A 20,343-nucleotide genomic window follows, 5' to 3' on the forward strand; every position below is an offset into this window, starting at 1 on the left:
GAAAAACAGGAGTCTCAAATGCCTCTTGAAATGCTTTGATTGTTGGTAGGGACAAATTTATATGGAACATTGTGAATGCTATGGAACCCTATCTTCTGTTTGTGTAATCTACTGGTAGAGCAGAGTAATGCATCACATTAAATACACAGTTGCTTAATGAGTTTATGGTGACTATGCTGTCTCCTGTTCCTGGTCTGTGCAGGAGTCAAGGCCTGCTGTTTAGACTGCAATCAAAAGTTCCTGAGGCCTTCAAGGAGACAGGGAATCTGCATTGGTAGTTCAACATGTGATGTTAGCTTCTGAGACTGCTGATGGTGTGCTAGGAGGATGCTGGAGAATTGTATATTTTGAATAAATGTGTAACTAAGGTTCTGACCACTGGGAACAAAATTCTTGTGGGAAACTTTGGAAAAATGTTAGGCCAGGCCCTCTGGGTGAGTTTAGCCTACATAAAGTCACTATGTAATTTCAAATATTTTTTCCCAACTCCTGTCCTAGGGGAGCACATGGTGTGGGTGCCAATCTACTTCAAAGCAGTGATTTCTAATTGAGAGTACCTCTGATGTAATTCAGATTACTTGTATGATAAACTAATGTGTTACAGTGCTTTGAACATAAAGCACTATTTAAAGACTAAGAATCAGGATAGATTGATTTAAATCCATTTTAATAAACTTTTCCATTTGTATTTCAATTATTTTCTAAAGGGAGGTGCATTCTCATTGCTTAATATAAACATTAGAACATGCTGATTTGAAACTAGATAGAGCCTTTACACTAGATTTTTTGTTGGTACCTGTTTTTGTTTTCTGGGAGGGAACATTTTATTTATATATATAAATTAAGCAACTACATAGCTTAATATTTTTACATTCTTAATTGTTCTCAGTACATTAGAAAAGCGTGAATGATTCATTGTTTACTAATTTTTCCTCATGATTTGTGATAACTGGAATTTAAACACAAAACAGCATAACGTTTATTACTGAATAAAAGCCCTTAATACAGCACATGCCTGAAGTGGCCAGCTGCACTGACATAACTCCACCTCCATGAGAGTCGCAGCGCTTATGTCGATGTAGTTAGGATGATGCAGTATGGGTGTAGACTGTGCTACTTAAATCACCTGTTGGCTGTCTGCCTCAAATGGGGCTGACAGCTGGAGCCCTCCCTTGACCTCCAAAGCTGACAGCCCAAACTCACTCAGGTGCTGGGTTGGCAGCTGTGAGACTTCCCTGCGTGCTGACAGCCCAAGTTGTTAGCCAGAAATTAGGCTGACAGCTTGGGGGAGGCAGGGGCAGCTGTGAACCCCGCATGTACAACTGAGGCGGTCAGCCCCAGGCTCCAGCTGCCAGTGTCACACAATATCTCACTTCAGTCTGTGGAAGTGCATGTGGTGAGGATGTGCACCCCTGACAGAAGAAGCAAGTGTGGAAGTGAACCATTGCTTTAATTACTGCAGTGGCTGTCTGTTGACTTAATTTTGTAGTGTCCACTAGCCCAAAGTGTCACGTCCTGGATTTAGGCGAAGCTGGTGGTGGTGTTGTCTGAGCCCTGCTTTCTGGCCTCATGTGGGTAGACCATTGTTTAAGATCAGGCGGATGAAGGCCCAGTGGTATCATGGTGGGTTCCAGGTGACTGGGGTGGCAGCTATCCCAGTAAAGCTTGCAGCTTTTGGCCCCCTGGCTCCTTTGAATGGCCACAAAGAGACTTCAGCTTCATCCTGTGAACATTAACCTTCTGAGACACTTTTCAGTGATATCAGCTGTAAGCATTTCCTCCCACTTCTAGAATCTTTCAGCTCACTGTCATCTCAGCATGTGGTTTCACTAGGAGCCTTGGAAAAAGATCACTTATAGTTTAACTTTGAACCAGTTTGCCTTCACCTTTTGCTGATTTTCATAAACAATTTTCTAGAACAGTCTGAACTGGACTTTTGTTAGGTTAGCTGATTTAGAATACAGGGTTCTGCATAACTAGACCCAATTCTATGGTCCTTATTAGGTAAAACTCCAGCTGGAACCAATCAATAGTTGTTTTGCCTCAGCATAGACTTCAAAATTGAGCCCGTAATTATTACACAGTTGATTTGAAATATAAGGCCTGGTACTAGTGATGTTATGATTTAAAGAAACCAATTATATGAATGTCAGTGCTGCAGCAAGCTGCAGGCTTGACAGCTGTGAGATCCAACGCCTTTCTTTGTTCACAGAAACAGCCTAGGATACTGGAAGGACAGCATTCGTGCAAGCTCATCAATTCTGCCTTGCCAGTGGGCCTCAGCTACACCCCTGGTGCTGGCAGCACCGCTTCTGGCATGGGAGTTTAGTTTGCCTCCAGGGTCCATTTGCTTCCTGGCCTCTCTACGGAGACTGAGTGCCAGCTAGTGCCAAATGACAAGGAAGTTGTGTGACCCGGACACCTACCCATCACGAACCAGGACTCGCTCAAAGCGAAAAAAATTACAAGAACTCCCAGTGCCTTATACAAGATTTCACAGATTCTCATGGGTCTCTTGGAGTGGATTGTTGGGAAAAAAAACAACCCAGAAGCGGATTTGTCCTGGGGGTTGGAAGGGGCAAGATTAGAGAAAAGCACCTCAGGATCTTGAGGGAGGAGGCGGGGAGAGACTGGAGAAAAACTCCCCAGGATCCTGGGGGAATGGTGGGGATAGGGTTGCCAACCCTCCATGATTACCCTGGAGTCTCCAGGAATTAAAGATTAATTTTTAATTAAAGACTGTCATGTGATGAAACAGCCAGGAATAGTCCAACCAAAATTGGCCACCCTAGTTGGGGAGTTGGAGAAAAGCTCCCCAGGATCTGGGGTGTGTGTGTTGGAGACAAGCTCCCTGGGATCTGGAGGGGGGGTGGTTGGAGAGAAGCTCCCTGCGATCTTGGCGGTGGGAGGTTGCAGAAAAGCTCCCAGGATCCTAGGGGAGGAGGTGGGGGGGGGGGCTGGAAAAAAGCTCCCAGGATCTTGGAGGGGTTGGAGAAAAGCTCCCCAGGATCTTGGGGGGTGTGTGTGGTTGGAGAATAGCTCCCCTGGATCTCGCAGGGGGTGGGGTGGAGAAAAGTTCCCCAGGATCTTGGTGTGTGTGTGTGTGTGGGGGGTGGTTGGAGAAAAGCTCCCCGGGATCTGGGGGGAGGGAAGGTGGGGGAAATGGAGAACAGCTCCCCAGGATCCTGGGGGAGGAGGTGTGGGGGGGTTGGAGAGAAGCTCCCTGGGATCTGGGGGTGGGGGGAGGATTGGAGAGAAGCTCCCCAGGATCTTTGTGGTGGTGGTCGGGGGGTGTTGGAGAGACGCTCCCCGGGATCTGGGGGGAGGGGAGGTGGGGGGGGGTTGGAGAACAGCTCCCCAGGATCCTGGGGGAGTAGGTGGGGGGGTGGAGAGAAGCTCCCCGGGATCTGGGGGGAGATCCTGGGGGAGGACGTGGGGGGGGTTGGAGAAAAGCTCCCCAGGATCTGGGGGGGGGTGTGGTTGGAGAATAGCTCCCGCGGATCTCTCGGGGGGTGGGGTGGAGAAAAGTTCCCCAGGATCTTGGTGTGTGTGTGTGTGGGGGGTGGTTGGAGAAAAGCTCCCCGGGATCTGGGGGGAGGGAAGGTGGGGGAAATGGAGAACAGCTCCCCAGGATCCTGGGGGAGGAGGTGTGGGGGGGGGGGGTTGGAGAGAAGCTCCCTGGGGGTGGGGGGAGGATTGGAGAGAAGCTCCCCAGGATCTTTGTGGTGGTGGTCGGGGGGTGTTGGAGAGACGCTCCCCGGGATCTGGGGGGAGGGGAGGTGGGGGGGTTGGAGAACAGCTCCCCAGGATCCTGGGGGAGGAGGTGTGGGGGGGGGTTGGAGAGAAGCTCCCTGGGGGTGGGGGGAGGATTGGAGAGAAGCTCCCCAGGATCTTTGTGGTGGTGGTCGGGGGGTGTTGGAGAGACGCTCCCCGGGATCTGGGGGGAGGGGAGGTGGGGGGGTTGGAGAACAGCTCCCCAGGATCCTGGGGGAGGAGGTGTGGGGGGGGGGTTGGAGAGAAGCTCCCTGGGGGTGGGGGGAGGATTGGAGAGAAGCTCCCCAGGATCTTTGTGGTGGTGGTCGGGGGGTGTTGGAGAGACGCTCCCCGGGATCTGGGGGGAGGGGAGGTGGGGGGGTTGGAGAACAGCTCCCCAGGATCCTGGGGGAGGAGGTGTGGGGGGGGGTTGGAGAGAAGCTCCCTGGGGGTGGGGGGAGGATTGGAGAGAAGCTCCCCAGGATCTTTGTGGTGGTGGTCGGGGGGTGTTGGAGAGACGCTCCCCGGGATCTGGGGGGAGGGGAGGTGGGGGGGTTGGAGAACAGCTTCCCAGGATCCTGGGGGAGGAGGTGGGGGGGGGTTGGAGAAAAGCTCCCCAGGATCGTGGCGGGGGCGGATTTCTGGAAAAACGCTCCCCAGGGAGGCTCCTGTGACGGGGACTGTGGAGAGAACCGCCCCCGCCTCCTGCTCCTCGGGGCGGGGAACAGCCTCGCTCGGGTCCCCCTAGCCAGAGGCCGCTGCGGCCGGGGGCGGGCGCGGCCCTTCCCGCCGAGCGCTGGGCAGAGCCGGCCGAGGGGGCGGGCCCGGCCCGGCCCGGCCCGGCGTGGGCGGAGGGAATAAAACCGCGGAGTCGGCGGCGAGGCCCGGCTGGTGGCTGCGCTGCCGGGGACGCCTCTCTGCTCGCCATGGCCGCTCCCGCGGGGCGCAGAGTCCCCCTGGCGCTGGGGCTGACCGGGCTGGCCTTCGCCCTCTTCGGCCTCGTCCTGTTCTTCGTCCTGCCCAGCGTGGTCCGGGACCAGGTCATCAAGGTGATACCCGCGCCCTGGGCTCGCCGTGCGGGGGGGTGCATCCTGCGCTGGAGCCAGCCGGGCTGGCGACCCCTTTGCCTTCCCCCATCAAAGGCTGGGGGCGGCGGCGGCACCAGGTTCCCCCCCGCTAATGTCTGTATCGTGCCCCTCTCGCCTCCAGATCCGCCTTGCCGGGCTCGCTCGAGCTCCGGGCTCGCTCGAGCTCCAGCCTCCCTGCGTGCTGAGGTGCTGACCGGGCTGATGTTTCAAATCTCCCTCCGCTGAGGCTCCTAGAAGTCTCGGGCTGGAAGGGACCCCACTAGGTCACCTAGCCTGATCCCCCTGGCAGGGCTGGGGAACCTTTTTCCTACCCAGAAGGGATGGGGGCACACAGGACAGGCGAAGTGGGCTGCAGCTGGCTGGGTAATGACATGTCCCCATGTGGGGCGAAGGGCAGACTACCCCCGCTAGCCCAGGGTTGATTGACACGACACCCCATCTGTCCTCTCTAGTGCCCCAGGAACAGTGAATTCTGTTCTAGTTAGTCAACTCTTCTTCATTGGCCCTGCCAGGTGCTGGCCCCTCTAACTCCCCCCTGAAATCAATAAGCGTTAAAGCTGGTCCATAGAGGATACTAAGGTAGAAAGGAGTCAGTTCTGGTGAGGAGTAAACAAGGTGAGGGGACAAATACTACTGACATGAAGTATTTCTGTATGCTCATGTGAGGAGTTGGGCTCAGATGCACAAATGACCGACTGGGGGGTTCTGGTCAGCCGTGGCTTGTGACCTGAAGCACTCCTCTGTCCCCTTGGTCTGGGGATGGCTTGGTGGGGGAATGAGCAGGGTGGGGGTGTGAGGCTCTCGCACTTCCCCACAGTATCTTTTTGTTTTTTTTCTCTGCTCCTTGTGCATATGGTTAAAATTTGCCTTCCTTCCCATCCAGCATTACAGGAGTGATGTCTGGGTGCTGGGGCTCTCTGCTTGCATGCTTCCTCCTTCCCCGCTAAAATGCATTGGTAACATAACCCATTAGCAAAAAGAAAAGGAGTACTTGTGGCACCTTAGAGACTAACCAATTTATTTGAGCATGAGCTTTCGTGAGCTACAGCTCACTTCATCGGATGCTGTAGCTCACGAATGCTCATGCTCAAATAAATTGGTTAGTCTCTAAGGTGCCACAAGTACTCCTTTTCTTTTTGCGAATACAGACTAACACGGCTGTTACTCTATAACCCATTAGGAGTGCTTCAGAAACATGACCTACTTCTCTGTTAGGTGAAAAACTTTGTCACAAAAGCTTTTCTGTCCTGCTCCAGATATGGATGACTTTGGCTGATTGACTTTTAGCTCTTAAAGATGTACTATACTGAGCAATGCTAATGGACCCCCAAGTCCTAGATAGTAACACTTCTGTAAACGATTGCTGTACTGAGTATTGTAATAAATCATGCATTGCCCCTTATGTGTTCAAAATGCTAACCATTACTGAAGCGAAGGATGCTGTAGAAAGCTCGGGGTTCGTGCTAAAAAACTCCAACCTGCGCTGTAGTATATTTTAAGGTCTCTGTTCCCTTCCCAAGCAACACTAGTTCTAATTGCTTCGTGACATAACGGCAGCATTTGTTAATGAAAATGAAGTATTTGGTCCCTGGGATAGGTAGCAATAGAAGACCAGAAGGTTTCAGAGTAACAGCCGTGTTAGTCTGTATTCGCAAAAAGAAAAGGAGTACTTGTGGCACCTTAGAGACAAACCAATTTATCTGAGCATAAGCTTTCATGAGCTACAGCTCACTTCATCGGATGCATACTGTGGAAAATATAGAAGATGTTCTTATACATACAAACCACGAAAAAATGGGTGTTTACCACTATAAAAGGTTTTCTCTCCCCCCATCCCACTCTCCTGCTGGTAATAGCTTATCTAAAGTGATCACTCTCCTTACAATGTGTATGATAATCAAGGTGGGCCATTTCCAGCATAAATCCAGGTTCTCCCCCACCTCCACCCCCAACCAGAAGGGTTAGCACAAAAGAAATATAAGTAGACCTCCCAAACCTGTACAAATTAGGGCTATGTGAAAAGCTGCTACATTCCTTTTCCCTGAAATTTCCTGCCTCTACCCCTGTTGGCAACAGTGATCAGGATTTCAAGTTCACGAGAAACTTTGGCATTTCAAAATATGGTTCTGTTTTGAATTACAACAAAACCAGACATTCTGGAATGGTGTTTCCAAATGAAAATTTGGTCTACCCGACCACCCTTCAGCTATGGAGTAAATGACATTGTTTATTGCAACAGTGACACTGTCAGCAGATGCCAGTTTCACTCCAAAGCTGCTGGGGCTCTCAGGGCCTGTGACATGAGGGCAGCAGCCAAACCATGAGTCTGCCCTGGGGCAGAGACTCCGGAGCTTCCCAGCTCGCAGGCTAGCTGTGTTTTATCACTAAGTTTCTGACTAGGTCTCCTGCCAATACTTTACCTACATTCTGCTAGCTCTAATTGGTGGCTGCTGGAATCTTTTCCCCCTGTGCTGTGTAGACCCTCTTTAAGCAGGGAAAGATGATGTTTTGATTTAAAACAACAACAACAACAAAAAAACCCTTGTGTCTGCTTTACTCTAGTGCTACCACTGATGAAGCTGCAATGGTTCAAACTTGTCTAGTATAGACAATGTCATAGAATCATAGGATTGGAAGGAACCTTGAGAGATCTTCTAGTCCAGTCCCCTGCACTCAAGGCAGGGCTAAATATTATCTAGACCATCCCTGACTGGTGTTTGTCTAACCTGCTCTTAAAAACCTTCAGTGACAGAGATTTCACAACCTCCCTAGGCAATTTATTCCAGTGTTTAGCTACCCTGACAGTTTGGAAGTTTTTCCTAATGTCCAACTTAAAAATCTCTCGCTGCAGTTTAAGCCCATTGCTGCTTGTCCTATCCTCGGAGGTTAACAAGAACAACTGTTCTCCCTCTTCCTTGTAACAGCCTTTTATGTACTTGAAATCTGTTCTCATATCCCTCCTCAGTCTGGGATCCTTCAGAGACTTTTATATAGCATCTTTCGTAAGTTGTTATGCTGCCATTGAGAATAGATCACTGGAGGGTGACTTTTTTCCCCTAACAAAGCAGTGTGATTTTAAGTTTCCTCAACTTTTCATTAGGTGTTTTTAAATTTCATTTTGACAAGGGAGCATGTCCTGACTGCATAGGACTTGTTTAAACTTGTGAGGTTAACTAATATAATATAATTAATGGCATCTTTTAGCAGGTTTTGCCCTCAGCATCAAGTAACATCCTGGATGACCCGCAATAATTCTTGTGGTGAAAGATCAACTTTATTGATTGTACTAGGTAGCATGTGTTTCATTACATTCATCTGGATAGAGTCAGAGCTGCTCCCTTGACATAGGCCCTATATTGCTAAGAGCTAAAGGAGATTTTCTTTAGCTCAAGTGATAGGAGGCCTGCCCTCTTGGAGCAGGAGGGATCTGAGATGTACGTTTACTGTTGCTGTCAAGTTCCAGTGGTGGCCATGGCATGTGGCTTTGTGATAGACATAAAGCTGTAAGTGGCCATAGATTGTGACAGTATTTAGAGTCATCAGGAAGCCGTACAAGCTAGAGACTTAAATACTTGTTTTATGACACTAGTGTGTTACATTCTAGCGCCTTTTAGCCTGGGATTTCAGAGGAGCCAAGGAGTTGGGCACCCAAATCCCCTTTAAAGTGATGGAAAACTTTAAAGTGATGTCAGGGTCCCTTAGTCTCCTTTAAAATCCCAGCCTTAGGACATGCTGTACTTGAGAGCATTTTTATTCCTGTAAAATGCTGACAAGTCACTTTCTTTAGTTTTGGCCGAATCAAACCTGAGGTGCAGTTCAGCATTCAGGCCATATGTGTTTGGAGTGGGTGAGTAGGTGCTTGTACGGCGCTCACAGGACTTGAATACAAGTACCTAGATAGCAGACTCCTGCTTACAATATCTGTGTAATGTGGTGCTGTCCTTACGGGGTGTTTGGTGAAAAATTTGAAGCCTCATCCTGGGCTTTCCCCCTACTAGGGTCCTGGGCGACTGCTCTCAATAGTAGAAGTGCTCAGCAATGGAAAGTTGCTTGTTGAACTTCCTGAACTGGCAATGGTGGAGCCAGCTTCTTAGGCAGTAGCAGTGGTGGCTGCTGCCGCTTGCTCCTGAGGTCGAAGATCGTCTTAACAGCATATTTAATGCAATGCCTAGGATGCCAGTGAAGTTAATATGCTTGTTATGTAGCAGGTCAAAGATTATAATACCAGGTGCCTGGCAGCAAGAGGTTCTCTTATGCTAAATGGGATTTCTGAACACGTAATGTTGACTTGGGAATCAAGAGTATCTAAGGTCCAGGGAAGAGATAGTGAGATGAACTGGCTGACACTTCGAGATGTGTGGCAAAGATAGCAAGAAATTGGATATTGAGGAGACCTTCCCCCTCCTCTATTCCTCGGCCTTTTACTAGCATGATCTAATTTTAATACCTTATTTCTCCTTCCTCTTATCCCATTTGCAAAATTTATATTTGTGTAACTGATTGAGGTTTGCCGTGATAACACAGTAAAGGATTCAACATATGCAAGTCTTAATCTTTTTAAATGGTTTTAGACCAGCCGTCAATAACTAGGGCTACTGATTAACTGCCTCCAGGTAGCTTGGGCTCTTTCTTATTTCCCTGAATACCAGCATGAGTAAACCTTAGTATAAATCGGTCAGTTATACTTGCCCCTGGACGTTTATACTGAGGAAGTGTTCTACATTCCATAAAAACATATAGAGCACCAGCATGATTGTAGTGGGGTGACTGGAACTGGGACAATCATGAGTGGCAGCTGTCTCAGACTTGCTACAAGGACTTAGTGATTTACTTTGTACGAAATGTCAGCCTCTCGGAGATCTGGCCTTCCTTCGCTCATTCTATTCCAAAGCTGTGTTGGATGCTCCTCTGACATGTTGGCAGGACGGACTAAGACACCCCAGCACTCTGAGCTGTTAGACTCTCTGATACACGAAAGGATGTGCGCTCTGGCTCCATCAGGTGCTGCCTGCTGGGTTGCCCCAGAGATTTTCCAGATCTAGGAATGTCTTTGTGTGATGCCATCAACTGTAGTTATTTTGTCTCAATGGTCCTCCCCACACCATGCGTGTTTGATGACACAGGGAAAGAAACATGACTTGTCCATCTGTAAGTACTTGTCTTGTTAAGAGGCTTGATCTAGTGAATGTCGGCGATACAAATAGTCGATATGGTGATACTTTCATCCAATGATTTGAGTGTAAGCTGGGTACAGCCTATGCAGAGAGCACCGTTATAACATAGAGGTCATAACATTGTAAAGGAGGTGGCTTGGTGATCAAATAACCACCTGTATATTAATGAGAAATGTTAATTCTTAGCAGATTTTAATTTAGGGCTGATTCCTGGCTGACCCCTAATTTCCATGATATTGGTCCTACTACTTCACTCTGCCGCTATGATTACAAGGACCCTGGATTTGAATGAAACACTGGCTTACTTAGCAAGCTTGTACTGCTTCTGCAGCCAATGTAGTTGGACAACTGTCTAATGAACAAATGTCATGCAGCAAAACTGTTTAAGTTCAGTGTGTTTTCTGGGCTACAGCTGCCAGGCTTAATAAGCTTTTGAGTAGCTGGTAGAAATCTAAATCCTCCTAGGGGGCCTCTAGCAGGGCCAGCATTAGACTTGCTGGGGCACAGGGCAGCAAATCGAAGTCCCACTGCATGGAGCTGAAACCCAGGTCCCTGAGCCCTGCCACCTGGGGCTGAAGCCTGAGCAATGTAGCTTCATGGGGGGGGGGGGGGCCCTGTGACATGTCAGTCGACCACCTATTATTTGATCACTGTTAAATATTGTCAAATATTCCAGCAAGAAGGTCTTGCTGTAGGCAGCCACCTAAATATTTCATTGCATCATGATACCCCGTTAGGCTGGTTAAATGTCATTTTACTACCTGTTTTGCCATCTGGTGGTTGTGGGGCAGGGGGAGGGGAAGAAAGACCAAATAATTGAACATAAAGCCTCTTGATTGCCTGAAATCTTCTACAATATCTTTCTTTGTATAGCAGGCCATAAACCTATGGGGTGGCTTACAAAGCACATTAAACAAGTTAAGACACAGTCCTTGCCCTGAAGAGTTTATAGTCTAAACTGACTAGACAAACCTATAGAAACTAACCAGAAGGCAGTGCGGGAGGGACTTCATTTCATTGTATAGCATTTTTTCTGTGCTAAAATAACTCAGTCAAATCTGGGTTTTTGCTAATTATACATAAATATCTATCTAAGGCTAAGCCAAATGGAGACCATCAGGTCTTTCTCTTTTTGTTACTGTTCTAGTAAATTAGTGCTTTAAAATATTAGACCATTTTTGACATGTGACCATGCTTGACCAATAGTTGACTGATCAATTATTTTTGGACCAGTCAAATGTCCCAACCCTACGGTAAATGAATCTGAGCTTTTGACAGATATGATTATTGCAGTAGAGGAATCTCTCTGGCTAGCTCCCCAGGAAGTTCTGAAAATGCCATGTGTCCCCATAAGAAGCATTAAGATGGATTAAAAGCTGACAGTTTGATTAATGCTGTGCAGCTAATGTCCTTCTACTGTTCCTTCCCTTCTGCAATGGGGCATGCAGGCCAGGTCTGGCATGTGTGCAGTTATCTGCAGCTAGGATGATTGCTAAAGAGTCCTGACTTTTCAGAGTGTGAAATACCCAGAGCTCCGGTAGAGCAATTCAAAGATCCAGACACTTACTTGGATAAGGCATTAAGCATAACCTACATTCTACCTTCTGTTAGGTCCATGCAACCCCACTGGCTCAAATTTCAGATGTGGCACTAACTATTTCCAAAGTGGGGAAAGGCACTATGGCGCTCAAAGGTAGTTAGGCTCCTAACTTCCATTGATTTCAAGAGCCTAAATACTTTGGAGGGTCTGGGCTTAAGTGTGTCTAGAATTAAAAATCCCCCCCCCCCCCCCCAATCAGTCTGGTAGCTGGAAGACAAATGAACTCCTGGTGTGAGGAGGGATGTGGAGAAGAGAGATCAGATCACTAGGTTGGGAAGAGTCAGATTCACACTTTGATTTGCTTGATGCACTTGAGTTCATATTGCCAAGTCCTGCTGCAGGACCAGTTGCTGCTCTGGCCCATTTTGCTAGCAAGGCAGAGCTGTTTTGGGTTGCATACTGCAGAAATTCAGCAGAGACTGAGTGCTGCAACAATAGAGAACATTGACAGATCATATGCTCTTGTTTTAGAACACTGAGGGTATGTCTACACTACGGAATAAGGTCGAATTTATAGAAGTTGGTTTTTTAGAAATCGGTTTTATATATTCGAGTGTGTGTCCCCACAGAAAATGCTCTAAGTGCATTAACTCGGCGGAGCGCTTCCACAGTACCGAGGCTAGAGTCGCCTTCCGGAGCGTTGCACTGTGGGTAGCTATCCCACAGTTCCCGCAGTCTCCGCTGCCCATTGGAATTCTGGGTTGAGATCCCAATGCCTGATGGGGCTAAAACATTGTCGCGGGTGGTTCTGGGTACATATCGTCAGGCCCCCGTTCCCTCCCTCCCTCCGTGAAACCAAGGGCAGACAATCATTTCGCGCCTTTTTTCCTGAGTTACCTGTGCAGACGCCATACCACTGCAAGCATGGAGCCCGCTCAGGTAAGCGTCACCCTATGTCTCCCGGGTGCTGGCAGACGCGGTACGGCATTGCTACACAGTAGCAGCAACCCCTTGCCTTGTGGCAGCAGACGGTACAGTACGACTGGTAGCCGTCATCATCATGTCCGAGGTGCTCCTGGCCACGTCGGCTGGGAGCGCCTGGGCAGACATGGGCGCAGGGACTAAATTTGGAGTGACTTGACCAGGTCATTCTCTTTAGTCCTGCAGTCAGTCCTATTGAACCGTCTTATGGTGAGCGGGCAGGCGATGCGGACTGCTAGCAGTCGTACTGTACCATCTTCTGCCGAGCAGCCATGAGATGTAGATGGCATGCAGTCCTTCTGCACCGTCTGCTGGCAGCCAAAGATGTAAAAGATAGATGGAGTGGATCAAAACAAGAAATAGACCAGATTTGTTTTGTACTCATTTGCTTCCCCCCCTCCCCTGTCTAGGGGACTCATTCTTCTAGATCACACTGCAGTCACTCACAGAGAAGGTGCAGCGAGGTAAATCTAGCCATGTATCAATCAGAGGCCAGGCTAACCTTGTTCCAATAAGGACAATAACTTAGGTGCACCATTTCTTACTGGAACCCTCCGTGAAGTCCTGCCTGAAATACTCCTTGATGTACAGGCACCCCCTTTGTTGATTTTAGCTCCCTGAAGCCAACCCTGTAAGCCGTGTCGTCAGTCGCCCCTCCCTCCGTCAGAGCAACGGCAAACAATCGTTCCGCACCTTTTTTCTGTGCGGACACCATACCAAGGCAAGCATGGAGGCCGCTCAGCTCACTTTGGCAATTAGGAGCACATTAAACACCACACGCATTATCCAGCAGTATATGCAGCACCAGAACCTGGCAAAGCGATACCGGGCGAGGAGGCGACGTCAGCGCGGTCACGTGAGTGATCAGGAGATGGACACAGATTTCTCTGAAAGCATGGGCCCTGCCAATGCATGCATCATGGTGCTAATGGGGCAGGTTCATGCTGTGGAACGCCGATTCTGGGCTCAGGAAACAAGCACAGACTGGTGGGACCGCATAGTGTTGCAGGTCTGGGACAATTCCCAGTGGCTGCGAAACTTTCGCATGCGTAAGGGCACTTTCATGGAACTTTGTGACTTGCTTTCCCCTGCCCTGAAGCGCATGAATACCAAGATGAGAGCAGCCCTCACAGTTGAGAAGCGAGTGGCGATAGCCCTGTGGAAGCTTGCAACGCCAGACAGCTACCGGTCAGTTGGGAATCAATTTGGAGTGGGCAAATCTACTGTGGGGGCTGCTGTGATGCAAGTAGCCCACGCAATCAAAGATCTGCTGATATCAAGGGTAGTGACCCTGGGAAATGTGCAGGTCATAGTGGATGGCTTTGCTGCAATGGGATTCCCTAACAGTGGTGGGGCTATAGACGGAACCCATATCCCTATCTTGGCACCGGAGCACCAAGCCGCCGAGTACATAAACCGCAAGGGGTACTTTTTGATAGTGCTGCAAGCTCTGGTGGATCACAAGGGACGTTTCACCAACATCAACGTGGGATGGCCGGGAAAGGTGCATGATGCTCACATCTTCAGGAACTCTGGTCTGTTTCAAAAGCTGCAGGAAGACTTTATTCCCAGACCAGAAAATAACTGTTGGGGATGTTGAAATGCCTATATGTATCCTTGGGGACCCAGCCTACCCCTTAATGCCATGGCTCATGAAGCCGTACACAGGCAACCTGGACAGTAGTCAGGAGCTGTTCAACTACAGGCTGAGCAAGTGCAGAATGGTGGTAGAATGTGCATTTGGACGTTTAAAGGCGCGCTGGCGCAGTTTACTGACTCGCTTAGACCTCAGCGAAACCAATATTCCCACTGTTATTACTGCTTGCTGTGTGCTCCACAATATCTGTGAGAGTAAGGGGGAGACGTTTATGGCGGGGTGGGAGGTTGAGGCAAATCGCCTGGCTGCTGGTTACGCGCAGCCAGACACCAGGGCGGTTAGAAGAGCACAGGAGGGCGCGGTACGCATCAGAGAAGCTTTGAAAACCAGTTTCATGACTGGCCAGGCTACGGTGTGAAAGTTCTGTTGGTTTCTCCTTGATGAAACCCCCCGCCCCTTGGTTCACTCTACTTCCCTGTAAGCTAACCACCCTCCCCTCCTCCCTTCAATCACCGCTTGCAGAGGCAATAAAGTCATTGTTGCTTCACATTCATGCATTCTTTATTCATTCATCACAGAAATAGGGGGATGACTACCAAGGTAGCCCAGGAGGGGTGGTGGAGGAGGGAAGGAAAATGCCACACAGCACTTTAAGCACAGCACTTTAAAAGTTTACAACTTTAAAATTTATTGAATGACAGCCTTCTTTTTTTTGGGCAATCCTCTGTGGTGGAGTGGCTGGTTGGCCGGAGGGCCCCCCCCACCGCGTTCTTGGGCGTCTGGGTGTGGAGGCTATGGAACTTGGGGAGGAGGGCGGTTGGTTACAGAGGGGCAGCAGTGGCAGTCTGTGCTCCAGCTGCCTTTGCTGCAGCTCAACCATACACTGGAGCATACTGGTTTGGTCCTGCAGCAGCCTCAGCATTGAATCCTGCCTCCTCTCATCACGCTGCCGCCACATTTGAGCTTCAGCCCTCTCTTCAGCCCGCCACTTACTCTCTTCAGCCCGCCACCTCTCCTCCCGGTCATTTTGTGCTTTCCTGCACTCTGACATTATTTGCCTCCACACATTCGTCTGTGCTCTGTCAGTGTGGGAGGACAGCATGAGCTTGGAGAACATTTCATCATGAGTGTGTTTTTTTTTTTTCTTTCTAAGCTTCACTAGCCTCTGGGAAGGAGAAGATCCTGTGATCATTGAAACACATCCAGCTGGTGGAGAAAAAAAAAGGGACAGCGGTATTTAAAAAGACACATTTTATAAAACAGTGGCTACACTCTTTCAGGGTAAACCTTGCTGTTAACATTACATACACAGCACATGTGCTTTCGTTACAAGGTCGCATTTTGCCTCCTCCCACCGCGTGACTACCCCCTCAACCTTCCCCCCTCCCTGTGGCTAACAGCGGGGAACATTTCTGTTTAGCCACAGGCAAACAGCCCAGCAGGAATGGGCTCCTCTGAGTGTCCCCTGAAGAAAAGCACTCTATTTCAACCAGGTGACCATGAATTAGATCTCACTCTCCTGAGGATAACACAGAGAGATAAAGAACGGATGTTGTTTGAATGCCAGCAAACATACACTGCAATGCTTTGTTCTACAATGATTCCCGAGTACGTGTTACTGGCCTGGAGTGGTAAAGTGTCCTACCATGAAGGACGCAATAAGGCTGCCCTCCCCAGAAACCTTTTGCAAAGGCTTTAGGACTACATCTAGGAGAACCACAAATGCCAGGGCAAAGTAATCCTTTCACATGCTTGCTTTTAAACCATGTATAGTATTTTAAAAGGTACACTCACCAGAGGTCCCTTCTCCGCCTGCTGGGTCCAGGAGGCAGCCTTGGGTGGGTTCGGGGGGTACTGGCTCCAGGTCTAGGGTGAGAAACAGTTCCTGGCTGTCGGGAAAACCGGTTTCTCCACTTGCTTGCTGTGAGCTATCTACAACCTCCTCCTCCTCATCATCTTCTTCGACCCCAAGACCTGCTTCCATATTGCCTCCATCTCCATTGAAGGAGTCAAACAACACGGCTGGGGTAGTGGTGGCTGAACCCCCTAAAATGGCATGCAGCTCATCATAGAAGCGGCATGTTTGGGGCTCTGACCCAGAGCGGCTGTTCGCCTCTCTGGTTTTCTGGTAGGCTTGCCTCAGCTCCTTCAGTTTCACGTGACACTGCTTTGGGTCCCTGTTATGGCCTCTGTCCTTCATGCCCTGGGAGATTTTGACAAAGGTTTTGGCATTTCGAAAACTGGAACGGAGTTCTGATAGCACGGATTCCTCTCCCCAAACAGCGATCAGATCCCGTACCTCCCGTTCAGTCCATGCTGGAGCTCTTTTGCGATTCTGGGACTTCATCATGGTCACCTGTGCTGATGAGCTCTGCATGGTCACCTGCAGCTTGCCACGCTGGCCAAACAGGAAATGAGATTCAAAAGTTCGCGGTTCTTTTCCTGTCTACCTGGCCAGTGCATCTGAGTTGAGAGTGCTGTCCAGAGTGGTCATAATGGAGCACTCTGGGATAGCTCCCGGAGGCCAATACCATCGAATTGTGTCCACAGTACCCCAAATTCGAGCCGGCAACGTCGATTTAAGCGCTAATCCACTTGTCAGGGGTGGAGTAAGGAAATCGATTTTAAGAGCCCTTTAAGTCGAAATAAAGGGCTTCATTGTGTGGACGGGTGCAGGTTTACATCGATTTAACGCTGCTAAATTCGACCTAAAGTCCTAGTGTAGACCAGGGCTAACCCTCTGGCGGTGGGGAGTGAGTAAATAGCTTGTCTAAGGAGTGGGAGAACCTTGACTGAGTCAGTGACTTGAGTCACTGCCTTGGGGTGGTAGGAGTACCATTCACATCACCTGGAAGACAGGTGAGCATCTGTTCAGCATTCAGATCCCACTATTCCAAAGCAGAGTGGGAAAATAGACCAGCGTGATTGTCTTGCTTGGAAATATGGCTGTCTGCATGGCTGTGGTCCTAGTTATCCACAAATAATTCAGAAAGACTTCTCAGTGCTTGTCAGCTATTTTTGTAGTAGCTCCAAATCATCAGCAAAAATTAACACCCCCACGTGGAAAGGACATCATGCCACCAGATGAGTCATGTGGCCCAGCATCTACAATGTCCTATGATATTAGGTTTCACCATTAAGCATGAAAAAGCAGGCTCAGGAAGTGGAAGGTCATCCTATTTTCTGGTATTCATGTGCTTCATGAAACGTCTTTAATCCTCAAATGATGTAACTGTGAACTAAGCAAGACAATGCTCTGGGTTTTTAGGTAGAAAGGCATTTGTTTTGGTTCATAAATCCAATCTTTGCACTCACATCACATGAAGAGCCACTTGATCCGAAGTAAAACAAATCTTGGTGTGTGCTCAGTAAAACTGCCGCTGTAAGAATCACTGCGGAGTGGCTGTTCTTTTATCTCCTTTTCTATCCTCTGATGCGTTCTTGCAGTGACCCTAAGAACCCTTACCCATCTCCAACCCTCCCAGTGAATGGCTGTCTCAGCTTCCATCCTTCTAGCTGAGGACTGTACGGGGTGAACTTTTAAAACTGTTATTTAATTGGCTGGTAGAGCATCACATTCTTATTTCACTCCCTTCCCCAGGGATGAGCTTGCTGGCTCCATAGCACTGGCTTGCTGCAAATGCAACAAATACTACAAATAGAACTTGCACTAGACTAAAGGGTCTATTGGCTATGGTGCAGGTTGTGTTCAGGAGATGATCTAGCTGGAAGAATCCACTTAAATACTTCCCTGCTCACCTAAATTAATTTAAACTAATTTCTTCAGTACTGGACACATGCAGTCTGACCATCTGCCGGAGTTTGGCAGACCATTTATTGAAAGGTGGTTGGACTTGCTTACTCCAGCGCTATGTTTAGTCACCAGTTTACTGATCTCCCTTGTGCCATCTTTATCACGGTCTCCAGGGTTCTGGCAAAGCCTAACCCCAGTGTTAATGACTCATTAGCAGAAATACTTCGCAATATCAGCTAAAAGTTTTCTCATGCCTCTGAGCTTTAATGCTGTCTCAACTATGGCATACATTCATGAGGTCTAAAATCTCTTGTAACCTCCACAGTCTAAAACCTCAAACACTTAATCTCACATATTTTGTCTGTTGCATAAGATATTTGAAAGCTTATCTTAATTTGAGGGGAAATCTAACTTGGAGTAAGGCTAGTCCAGATGACAACATTTTAAGTCCTGTTAAAGTGCTGTTGTGCTTTGAGCATTGTTTGTGTATAGTGCATACCAGTTTGGTGGTACAAATGACATTTGCTGTTCATGGTCAGGCCTTCAGGCCACTTAATCTAGTAGCCAGTATCAGAGGATCCAGAATTCATAATACACCTGGTCAGTAGCCAAAGTGTACACATTGCAGGGGCAATTTATTGCTAATTGTCTCAAAGCCTACCTGACTCGGTGAATTGCCCTGATAGGGCTAATCCTCTTGTTTTGCTAAAAATCCGGTATATGAATGGTTCAAGCAGTGCTCGCTGCTGGCTTTAATACCAGCTGCCTGGATGATTTTGCTGTACACAAGCAACAGTAGATTCTAGTATTTTTATAGAATGCCAGGTTAATGCAAACTACAGCCTTTCTGCTGTATCTGCCAGTTCACCTCAAGCTGCCTTTTGCAGCTCCACAGGAACTGAGACCTGAGGACTTCTGCCATCTAATCTCCTCTCTGTCACATCTGGCCTTCATGTCACTTGACTCTGACATCCCTGTAGGTAAAATCAGATATTGCCTATGGGGGGTGTTGTGAGAGTGAGTGTCCATGAAGCATTAAGTGCTATGGATTGTATACAGGTGGGATAAGGACAGGGTGATCAAGGGAGGAGAATACAAGTGGGTGGGGAGGGTGGACAACGGAATAGGGGATGAATAAGATTCCAGAAATGAAAAGAAAGGAGATGTTGCTCTTCAGAGACTGAAAAGTATTGACTATAAAAGCATGGGATAATATCACTTTATTCCTTTCTTGCCTTCCATTTATAGGGCTAATGGATGTAGTGGGGGGTTGACAAGAGAAAGTCCAACTCAAGTGACTCCTTTCTGCTCACCGTTTCCTACCAGATGTCCTATCTTTCCAAGCTCAGGGGTGAGGATGGGGTGGCTGTCTTTGGCACTTACGTTAATATTGCGGGTGACTGTGGATTCTATAGTGGAGGGACTGGAAGAATCTGAATAATGCAATTTGTCAAATGTGCACAGTCTTCCTCTGGCTGGGGACCTGGTGGAGGGCCTGTCCCTGTTGATCTGAAGGAAGAACCTTCAAAACAGCTGTGCTTTGCTTCTCGTGCCCCTTCAGAGGCTGATGGTGGTCCAAAGATGACCTCTGTCCCACCCCCTATAAAATGAACCCACTGCGTTAGCGTGAGCCTTCCCAAGATACTGTGGCCAGCCCTGTGCATGATGGTGACCACAGTGAATGGGCATTGGTGGGGCAAAAGTAGGGTATCTTTAGAGCTGTTTACATATTCACTGCAAAATGCTGCTCTTAAATAACTGACGCAGATAGTCGGAGCATCTTAAATCCAGTTTAGTAATGGACGTCATGTAAAACTCACATAAATGGGATGCAGAGTTCTGAGCCTTTCACGTGGCTTTCCTTTTTAAAGACCAGTCACAGAACAAAACTGCACAAAGCATGATACATGCTGAAATTCCTTAACTGATTATCAACACAACTTTAATCTGGTTCCATAAGAGTGTCGAGTTATTTAATCATTTGAATGGAGTTTAAACCTATTTACAAAGGAAGGAAACAAATGAAACTAACCATTGAACAGGCACCAAATCAAATATCAAAAGTGATACTCGTGACATAAAGAAATCTAACTTTACTAGTTGAGAGGCTGGGTTCATTTTAACAGATCCAGCAGAGCAAAATTCCACTCCCAGTCCCTCTTCAGTTTGAACATTGTGTGCCTGGGGCTTGTAAAATCTTTGGGGCAAGGATCTTATTTTCATATGTATTTTAATACATAGATGCTGGCCTACAGTGAATATTTCCAGACAACTTGCCTGTCTCAGGGCTATTGAGTTAAGGATTTGTAAAATCTCTCATTAAAAGCCCTGGAAATGCTGCTTATTACACCAAAATTACCTGGTATCCTTAACACAGCGGAGGCATATTCAGTCAAGGCATCTTTCCTTTGTCCGCCTATCTATGATCCTTTCTTCATTTGATGCATGCTTATAAA

The 20,343-nt window shown here is 48.2% G+C and overlaps 1 protein-coding gene across 2 annotated transcripts in view; it reads left to right on the top strand.

Annotated features, from left to right (window-relative positions):
- The first annotated feature begins 4,481 nt into the window (after nt 1–4,481).
- Nucleotides 4,482–20,343, top strand: part of SCARB1 (scavenger receptor class B member 1) — a 39,866-nt gene continuing 24,004 nt past the window's right edge. For both annotated transcript variants that reach the window (XM_073312828.2, XM_073312829.2), the window contains exon 1: nt 4,482–4,802. In XM_073312828.2, coding sequence (XP_073168929.1) covers nt 4,680–4,802 — 123 coding nt within the window. In that variant the 5' untranslated portion in view covers nt 4,482–4,679. The remainder of the gene's footprint in view (nt 4,803–20,343) is intronic.

This window comes from Lepidochelys kempii, chromosome 15, assembly GCF_965140285.1.
Source record: "Lepidochelys kempii isolate rLepKem1 chromosome 15, rLepKem1.hap1, whole genome shotgun sequence".
NCBI classification, from domain to species: Eukaryota; Metazoa; Chordata; order Testudines; family Cheloniidae; genus Lepidochelys; species Lepidochelys kempii.